Genomic DNA, 10,582 nt, shown 5'->3' with positions numbered 1-10,582 from the left:
TACACAAAAATCACCAACAGATATATTCAAGCTGGATTGAGTAATTAATTGAGTGATTAATTAAAAGAAAATGTAATAATGTATGTAACTACTCAAGTAAAATAATGAATTAGACATTTGTAAACTTGGATGTACAAATGGCTAAAATAAAATAAAATAATATGCTTTTGATTTCCACTCATAATTTATTACCTCTACAAAATAATATCAACACCCCTGTTAATTATTGTTATTATTATAATGGTGTGATTAAACTATGTACAAATACATAATTATGATCCTGTCGATACGTATTTCTCATAAACGACCCATACAAAAGAAAGAGAGGTTACATGTTACAACGGAACCCTCGGCGGTATGGCTAAAGGAAACAGGTTTACGATTTCACCTTAAGTTATTTGAGTTTTCCGGTCATAGGAAAATGCACGCAAGCATGCAAACATTTATTAATCATAATTATTTTTCTTGAAAACCGAGTGGCATTGAATACTACTTCGTAGCCAATTTTTAATGGTGAAAGTCATAAATAAACCACTAACTGGTGAAAGTAATATCTAGGGATCTATTCCGAAATAGGAGTGAACATTTTTTAACATCGCTATTTTTTTCGGAGGGTTCGTGCGTTTTCAAGTAGGTACAAGTACCTACTTATTTAACCGACTTTCCATTTTGTCCGTGGCTACAAAATAACTTCGTGTTGGTATTTTTGGTAGGTACCTATATTATTTGTGACTTAACATTGATTAGTATTTTTTTCAAATTTGTAAGTTTTTTTACCCTTTTTTACATTCCGTTGTCTGTTTTGAATCATGAAAACCCTGACATATGGCATCATATTGAAAAGGGAAGGGATTCTTGCAGATTGTAAGAAAGTGGTCAATGCAGTATTTTGTGCAAGCTCTCTGAGTAATGAAGTATTAATTGATTTGAACGTAGAGTGACTTTATCTCGTTGTGTTGTGTTTGGCACAAAGTATTTACTAAGTAAAATCAATGCAAAAATATATTAATTTAGAAGTGTGTGTGTTTCTGTGATTGCTAAAGCATTGAAATATTAATTCAATTAAATACGTCAATATGACTGGTAAGAAGTGTTTTTTTTAAAGTTAGTATCAGTAAACTAAACATTAACAATCGTTCATTAAAAAAATTTACTGCTTTCAAAAGAAATTTTATCAAAGCATGAAAAATATAAATTATTTTATAGTTTCGGAAAAAACAAACTCGGTCGACATGTTTAATATGAATTCGAAATAATTTTTCTGTGATGCGTAGCGAAATTTATCGATTTAAATTTAAACTCGCGGTTCAATACGACAATGTTTTTTGTTTAATTTAATGAAGCAGACTTTTCAACCTCACAGCATACCCCAAATGAGGATGCCATAGTATCACTGGCTCCAGACGGTTGTTATGAACGGTCGGGACTCTTGTCCAAAAACCTCTCAAATTTTAACACACTAGCGATAATGTTGAGAAATCGATATTTCGATAATGCCCATCACTCATGCTTAAAAATGGGCGCAACAAATTGTTTTCACCCGGGAAATTTGAAAATCATTTAGACAGAATTAAAAAAAACGTACCTTTCTTAAATAGGTCGCGCAATTAGCGTTGATGCTAATTACACATATATGGGAAAACATAATATTTTGGACTCTCGTGCAGAATAAAATTCGCAAGAAAAGTGATAATTTACAACATTCTCCAAATTGAGGTGATTCACCTTCTACTCCACTGGTTGGTAGTTATAACTCACGTTTTTTTGTAATACTTAATTATGGTTAAAATTTTCAATCTATTCCAGAGCCCGTAACCGAAAAACTAATGCCACAAAAGCAAGAGGAAAATGGAAACATTGGGGTGGGCAATGAAGATGTTATGTGCAGCATTATTGGTGACTACGGGAAATGGCAGTTTTGGATAAGCGTACTTATGGGTCTCTTGAAACTATCCGTTGCGTGGTTCCAGTTGGGAATAGTCTTCCTTGCTCCTCCTCAAAACTTTTGGTGCAAGAAACCTACCGCATTTGCTAATTATTCTGATTCCGAATGGATTACCATCTCTAAGCCAGTAAGTTTTGTAACAATGTGTGTTGAGTGAAAAAGAACTATTTTCCAGTTGGGAATAACTTCTTCCCCAAGACTCTTGATGGAAGGAATCGGCCGCATTTGCAAACTATTCTGATTCCGAATGGATTGACATGTATAAAAGTTTTGTAACATTGTGTGTTGAGTGGTAAAGATCTATTTTCCAGTTGGGAATAACTTCTTCCCCAAGACTCTTGGTGCAAAAAGCCGGCCGCATTCGTTAGTTATTTTGCTACCGAATGATTACCATGTATAAAAGTTTTGTAACATTGTGTCTTGAGTAGCAAAGATCCATTTTCCAGTTGGGAATAACTTCATCCCCAAGATTCTTGGTGCAAAAAACCAACTGCATTTTTAATTATTCTGATACCGAATGGATTACCACGTCTAAAAGTTTTGTAACATTGTATCTTGAGTGGTAAAGATCTATTTTCCAGTTGGGAATAATCTTCCTCCCCAACATTTTTGGTGCCAGAATCGGCACATTTGCAAATTATTCTGACAGCGAATGGGTTACCATGTCTAAACCGGTAAGTTTCGTAACATTATGTGGCGAGTGGTAAGTGTCCATTGTTATTTAGAAAATAATACACAATGTGAACTCGCGGAAACAATAGAAAGAACATCATGTTTGATACATGCTAAGGTTGCAGAAATTTCACAATTAACATACTTTGGTCATAAACTAGAAACTAAATTTGAATATTATATTGTATGCTATATAAATATTTTTGGCACCAGTGGCTTGCACTGCTCTATGAACAAAGTCAGGCTGTCTCTATTTTTTTAAAGTTTGGGTGTGAATATTTAGAAAAAATCCATTTTATCGTAATCTTCTGCTGATTTTTGTGACTAACTGAATAAATTACAAGCTACAAATCATAAGCGTACAGTTAAGAAAGAAGAAAAATCCGTATAAGTAGATCAGAAATTTGTCACATTTTTTGATATCTTTTAATTTATTTTCATGGTTAATTTTTTTGAGGTAGGCACAGTTTTTTAGCCTTTATGAACTGCAAGCCGCTGGTTACTACTCACCCCGTTGTGGTGATTTTTTTCACGAAAACGGCGCTATAAAAATCATCCAAATATTATTATTATTTTTTTACTTGGAATGTGTGTGTTTAAAAGTGAAACAGCTGGGACTATTATTATTTTAGTAGGTTAAGACAGGGAAAAAGGGAGATGACAATATTAGATAGAAGAGTTCCAAAGCTGTTTCAATATTATTGTAAAGTGGAACAAAGAATTTAACTTCAAGAATTATTTTTTGACGGTTAAATAGATATTTCAGCTCACGTAGCTAATAATAGCTCACGATGGAAATGGCGTTTAAAACTGAAAATAATTGCTCAAAAAAAAACAGATTAAAATTAAAATACACACAAATGAAAGATTTTTTAAATATTTATGTTGAGGGATCAGTAGGATTTATAGGCCCTGTTAGAAGTTCTACCGAGCCGAACCCTCTGATATGAAAATTTGTGGAGTCGGTGAATTATTTTCCCATTTGATCTCTGGTGAGTTGACGTGTTGTTCTTGTATTGTTTGGTATTTATTTTGTTTATATAATGCACTTACATAATGTGGATTGACTAGATGATCATTTGTGGAAAAGTGTGTGGAAGGGTTTAGTTTTTCCTATGGGGAAGATTTAACCCGGACATAAAGTCAGAAAAAATTTCATGAGCTGTTTGGGAAAATAATGTTTTTCTATATTTTCATATTTATTTATCACAAACTGTTTTTATTTATTTAGAAATTAGATGTATAGCTACTAGTTATTTTTCATACACATAATGTTATTTTATTTCATTTTTCAGAATTCCAGCACAAACCACTGCTTCATACATGACCCTCAAATATTAGTATCTGGAAATTATTCCAGCAGAGATAGTATACCTTCCGTGCGATGCACCGATTTTGAATATGACCTATCAACATTTTCTAATACCATTGTAAGCGAGTGGAACCTTGTTTGTTTAAGGCAATACTATGTTGAAGTAAGTAAAGTTTTATTAAACCACTTACTGACCCATCAAACTTTTATTGCAATTATTTGTCTACTCTAATTCAGTGATTCCATCCAAGCAACGTCTGCGCAACACATTGTGCCGTTACCATGTTACCAACTAATAAGTAAGTTGATAAATACTTCAACATTGGTGGGAAGGCTCGAATACACCATTATAGTCACAGTTGATTTTATACACTTCATTTTGCCTGACTGCTTAATTACATATTCATTTGGTAGTTGGGAGGTTCAGTACTGCAATATCCTTAATATTAGTGTAAGAGCTAATGCATAGATGGCACTAGATATTAGTCTTTTAGGTTTCACATAGATGGCGATTAGTTTTCGAGTATTGTAGAGACCTCGAGAATAATAAATAAAGTAGGAACCTCAAGGACGGGTTCCAACATTATTGATTATAGTGCCATCTATGGGTGAGGTCTTTCACTAATTTTAAGGACAAGTAATAAAAGAAAAATATATATTTCCACAAGATAAGCGAAGCCTGGTTAGCTGTCATTTATTAATTCAATAAAAAGTGTTGTATTACAAAGAGCGTTTTTTCATTTAATATATCAGAAGTATGTTGTGCGGGCGTCGTGTAGGCGGAACCATTGATTTTATAGGCAGCATCTTTTAATTAAGTCTATCGAGTCGCTAAGGAAGTGCTGTAATTATTCTGTTGATATAAAACTACTGTTCACTCCGCATAAGTGTATGGACAGCCCGGACTCTCGTGAAATTAAAATCTCTCTCAGATCTTGAGACAAGTTTGTATGCTACACCTAGTGAAAAACTAGGATGTAACTTACCGGCTAGTTACTTACTCTGTCACTAGAGACATCTATGCACAATAACGGAAACTAATCACGCAAATAACACAGGAAGTAATTGCCAATCTGCGACAGAAGCGAAGAATACGACTCGATGGAGAGATGACCACTGTGACAGAGACGTAAGCTCCTTGGCCAAGATGTTGTGGGTAAAAAACCTGTAATCAAATCCACGCTGCCTGCCTGGTGTCTACCCGCCCGCCACAGACAATCTTATTTATATAAATTGATATTGTATTTTCTTTATCTTAAGTTGAGAACCTTCTTATGAAAATTTATCTGTACAATTTATATTATATTATATAATATTTCAGATTTCTCAAGTAACCCTGATGTTTGGCGTCCTACTAGGAAATATAGTGTTTGGAGTAATGGCGGATAGATTTGGTCGCCGAAAACTGCTGTTCATTGCCATAGCCATGCAGACCATTGCTGGATTTGCTTCCGCATTTAGTCCCTTCCTCACGGCATTTTTGGTTTTGAGATTTCTGCTTGCCATAGCTTCAGGGGGGATAGCCATCGTCTCATTTGTCGTTTGCATGGAGGTAAGCGATGTTTAACCTAAATCTATGTAGTAAACATATTTTTATTCCTCTGGTGTTTCTCTTAGAGGAAGTTGGTAATCATCACCAGGGCAATCTTTACCCTGAGGCTGCAGCCCGGAACAACTCAGTGGAAGTGCACTCACGTGTCACGTGAAGTGCGGTGTCTTTCTCTGTTTCATTGAACGATAATATTGTAGAGTGCCCTTACATTTTATGTTAAATTAAGTACTTAAAATTTATAAACTAATTTGTTGCAATATAAAAATGTATTCTTATGTATTTACAAATTTTTGTATATCTTCTACCCACTTTTATACCGAATTAGACTAATTTCATCCTTATTGTCATTGAAAATATGCTAATGAACACCGCAGGGTAATTTTTGTAAAATTATAGTACTTAATTATATCAAAATTATATTGTTTAACTTTTTAGGTAAGTACCTACGTTTATTGTTTTATCATAAATTCACGTTATATCAATAATCCACGGAAAAATATATTAATGTATATAATCATAACATTTTATTATTGTAAGTTTCGACAAAATTTCGAATGTCGAATGAGGAGGTGACAGGGATATATGTTTCCAATGCGGTGAGCAAGTTTCGTACATTTAGATGAAGCAAGATGTTTCCTATGGCCCAGCCTATACATCTGCAGGCCACTCCCAATTTAAGGGGGCGTTTATGCGTACCACCGAAGTGGGAGGGATGGTTTCATACATCTGTCACTCCTGAACACATTGACCCTCAGATTCCTGTCCACCCCTCATACCTTTGTCCTTCCCAAAACTTTCACTCCTTCCTTTCCATAAAAAGACCTTCTACATGTCATCCCCAAAGATGACACAGGCCCTGAGAGATTTTTTTTCCCTCAGGGCCTCTCGTGTGGAGGTAATGTAAAAAAAGTGGCAAAGAGTGCCAAGCCAATATATCCGCATACCGCACCTAAAAGGTTAAAACATTATTATGTTAGCCCGTCGTAAGTAAAGTTCGCAAACGTAAGGTAACGGTCTGCAGTGCATTCCATTGTAGGACTTTTATTTGCCGGGTCTTACATTCTTAGCACTTGGTTTATGTAGATTCCTTAAAGACCCATGGGACGATGGCCTGAGATTCTATGAAAGTGGATGCTGTTAAGCAAGTTGCAGGGTTCTCTCTCTCGGAAAGCATGGACTATATTTAATTTTGATCCCATTGGAAACATGAAAAAAATCTGTGTAAAGCAGAGGCTACGGAAGGAAATTAAATTTCAGAACTTGCATAACTCTTTGCACGCGGCCGTATCAACTGTTGTTACGGCAAAAAGTCTATACTCACACGCGGCTGTATCAACAGTTGATACGGCAACTTTGACGGCCGATATTCCCGCTCTCTTTCGTCATAAATGTATTTCTTGCTCACTTGGACATTTGTAGAACTATCACGATGCTGACATCTACAAGAATTTCTCAAAAATAAAATTTTATTTCATAAAAAAAGATCGATAACCAAGTGCGCCTCTTCGCGCCTTTTAGTCCTTTAGTTTACATTTTTGTCAACGGATGGCGTTAGTACTAGTTTGTCATTCAAAACTTTTCATAACTAAGAATGATAAGTGATCATGGTGTCCCACTTGTGTCTATAAACACAGTGGCCTAAGTACACACACACCGAGAGTGGTTTATTTATGACGCCGAGTGAATGGCGGGACCACATTCAAAAGATACGGTACGTCTTTGTATGAAATTTTATGTTTTTGTTTTTATAAACATCTAAGAGTGTTGACACACGAGGATTTGTTTTCATATTGTGGAGAATAATCTGTTCTGTCTATATAGTCCAATAAATCATGCCAGAATGCTATAATTTGACATTTAATTGCATGCATAGGTATTTGAAAATATGTACTGCGTACGGCTATAGATAAAACGGAGCATATTAATGCGATCAAAAGGTTAAACAATACAGTTTACAAAATGCCTACAGTTATTCCGCTTTGAAAAATCTTGTACACTTTTAAAGTGTGAACCTGTGATGAACAATATGTTTAAAAATATATTTAAAAGAAAATCATTTGTCCATGGTATTTCATTTTGACTGATTATAAACACGATATACATTATTATTGTTTTCAGGTGGTGGGAGGGGTTTGGCGAACAATAATACCTATTCTGTACCAAGTTCCGTTTGGAGTGGGAAACTCTATGATGGCTGGATTGGCCTATATGTTCCGGGACTGGAGACATTTACAAATCGCATTATCCTTGCTTTCCTCAGTATATTTAATAATATTCTTTGTATTGCCAGAGTCTCCGAGATGGCTTTTAGCTACTGGACAAAATGAAAAAGCAATAGGTAACATTTTCCTCTTTAAAAGTCTGCAAAAATAAAACGAAAGTTTTAAGTTCTATTTCTGTAACCATTACAATAATAAAATTGACTCCTCGTAATTGAACTATGTAAATTAAAATTACAAAAAAAATTTAAAAATATATATTGATAAAGATAGTTTCGGGGAATTATACAACATTATCTACAAAAAGACATGCCAATAATTCGAGTGTTAAAAAGTCAAGCAACGTTACCTACAACAAACATACCAATAAAATTATCAATATGTCTTTTTGTAGATATGTTGTTTGACTTTAAGCCCTCGAAATTATTTTATTACTATGTTTTTGTAGATATCTTTGTTTGTTTTTAATTCCTCGGTATGTTATAGGTAATGGAGACGAGTGAACATTTAAATAACTTGAGTTTGAAAAATCCAATTTGAAATATACAATGTGTTTATTTTGTCTTTCATACAGCTCTCCTTGAAAATATTGCCATATTCAATGGACGAGATTCGTCAACTATTAAAGATACAATTAACACTCACTATGTAGTACAAAATCAGGAAGAAAATAAGAAAGTTACCTTTAAAGCCGTGCTGCAATCCAAGAATTTAAGATTTAAAACACTTATTCTTAGCGTGGAATGGTAAGTAAAAGTCAGAATATTAATTTATTATAATTTTATTATGTCCATGTTTTAAAATCAAAATATTAAATTTATTAGGAGGTGGGTGTGGGTACCGCCGCCCCTGGAACCATTTATTCAGGGGCGAGGTTTGTTTAGGTCTTGGCGACCGATGTGGTTGCCCACCTAGTGCGTGGCAGGCCGGATCAGGAGAATCTGGTTGAGGGAGACCTTTTGACCTGCCGGTCTATCTCGACCCATCGTCTTGCACCACAGTGGGAGGGATGGATTCATACATTCATAACTCCTGGACACATTGACCCACAGATTCCTTATCTACCCCTTATATCTTTTTAAGATAAAAAATTTAAATAAGTATAAAAATACTTTTCGCAGAAGAACAGTTTAAACCACACAATTGGCATTCAACATCGATAAGATATGATATGTGATTGGTTTAGTGAACCATTACTTGTTTATAATTACAGTTATTATAGTTACATACATTTTGGCTTACAATATTACCTATACCAGTTAGTTAAGGAAATGATATTATCGCAAAAGTACCATGTTCACGCTAATCATACATTGATTATCATCAAGGACGACAAGTACAACTTCATCTTTTTTGTAAGTCTATAGAAAAAATATTTATGGAATTTTTTTTTATTAAAAGAAAGACAACATTCCCGGGTTACGAATAACCTGACAATACTTGAAAATCTTCTACTACAACTCCAGTAAATGGAAAATGTTGCTTTTGTTGTGATGAAGGACTTAGCCAGCCGAGGAATTGAACTCACAACGCCTTGGTGGGAACCCAAACGCGATGCCAACTAAACCACTGACCGGTCGTTTGTTATAAATTTTTATTTTTATTTTTATAGGTTCATCGGAGGACTTTGCTTCTTCGCATTTTCCCAGCACGTTGGACTTGTCGGGAAGAATATCTTCCTGACCGTAATAGCAGGAGGGTTCATTGTGATTCCCGGAGCACTTGCATGTGTTCCGGCAGTTCAGAAATTTGGCTGCAAAGTGACCATTGTGGCCTCACAGCTTCTAACGGCTGTTTGCTTTCTGCTCATACTGACAGTTCCTCTCGGCACTTATCCACAAGACTGGCCGAGAGTTGTTTTCTCAGGATTCGGCATTTTTGGTCTATCGGTAAGTTACATATTCTAAGAGGCGGTTCTATGATAGCTCAACACACCTTTAAAAAATTATGTAAACCTATCCTAGTTTTTATTTCATCATTTTGTCACTTTTTAAAGGTGTGTTGAATTGTCATTTTGATGAGTTATTGAGTCACCGAATGACGTATGTATGCGGAATGATAGAATGTAAGTATGATCGATTCGTTGAAAGCTAGAGTATAAAGACGCTGTGCAATACAGTTGTGAATGCTAAATAAATGGAGCAATTGGACGAGTTTGTGTATTTAAGAAGTAAGTTTGCGAGAGACGGGAAAACTTATAATTACATTGAAAGAAGGATAAACGCAGGACTTTCAAATAATGAAGGATTAAATGTAATCACTAGTAAAAATGGAAGGACAACAGTAGATCAAGAACAAATCTTAGAAATAATTATTCAATAACATCTCGCCGTACTTAATTTTTGGGTAATTATGACTGTTTCAGTTCCTCCTTCTTTAGCCAACATTTCGGACAGAGTTACAATGTATATAACCGTTGAAAAGTTGGCTAAAGGAAGAAAAACAGCACAGCAAAACCCAAAAATTAATTGAAATAACTTTTGATTGTATCACAACCAAATATCAATCTCAAATTACAATCTTGTTTACAGGTAGCTCTGCCAGCGTTATACCTTTACACTGGAGAAATATATCCCACGGTTGTACGTAATGCAGGAGTGGGTTGCACATCAATGTTTTCCAGACTTGGCTCAATGATCTCTCCCTTTGTGATAATCCTTCACAAGATCTCACCATCTTCCCCATTTATTCTTCTAAGCCTCTTAACATTCTTACAAACCATTATACTGTACCCCTTACCCAACACTAAGGGCTGCCCCCTGCCAGATACAATTCAACAAGCAGAAGACAATAGGTAAGCAAATGAAAAAAATTTTAGCTACGGCCCTAACCCTGAAAAATTGTTGTAACTTTTCGTTTTTCTAACTAGCGCATACCCGTGA

At 35.0% G+C, this 10,582-nt stretch overlaps 1 protein-coding gene across 1 annotated transcript; it reads left to right on the top strand.

Moving 5' to 3' along the window:
- The first annotated feature begins 1,076 nt into the window (after positions 1-1,076).
- LOC149420069 (organic cation transporter protein-like) lies at positions 1,077-10,498 on the top strand. Its single transcript, XM_089636944.1, has 8 exons — positions 1,077-1,083; positions 1,807-2,072; positions 3,913-4,092; positions 5,251-5,481; positions 7,600-7,819; positions 8,275-8,446; positions 9,313-9,589; positions 10,232-10,498. Exons 1-8 carry the CDS (start codon positions 1,077-1,079, stop codon positions 10,496-10,498), a joined length of 1,620 nt encoding a protein of 539 aa, XP_089493070.1.
- Positions 10,499-10,582: the final 84 nt, after the last annotated feature.

This window comes from Hesperophylax consimilis, chromosome 11 (genome assembly GCF_061612785.1).
Source record: "Hesperophylax consimilis isolate HC1 chromosome 11, BYU_Hcon_1.0, whole genome shotgun sequence".
NCBI lineage: Eukaryota > Metazoa > Arthropoda > Insecta > Trichoptera > Limnephilidae > Hesperophylax > Hesperophylax consimilis.
This window is presented reverse-complemented; position numbering and strand designations above follow the sequence as displayed.

Excerpts from the sequence above, each read along its gene's own strand:
- LOC149420069 (XM_089636944.1), top strand. Across the intron at positions 5,482-7,599 it reads CATTTGTCGTTTGCATGGAG|GTGGTGGGAGGGGTTTGGCG; the intron begins GTAAGCGATGTT and ends TATTGTTTTCAG. Across the intron at positions 9,590-10,231 it reads TCGGCATTTTTGGTCTATCG|GTAGCTCTGCCAGCGTTATA; the intron begins GTAAGTTACATA and ends TCTTGTTTACAG.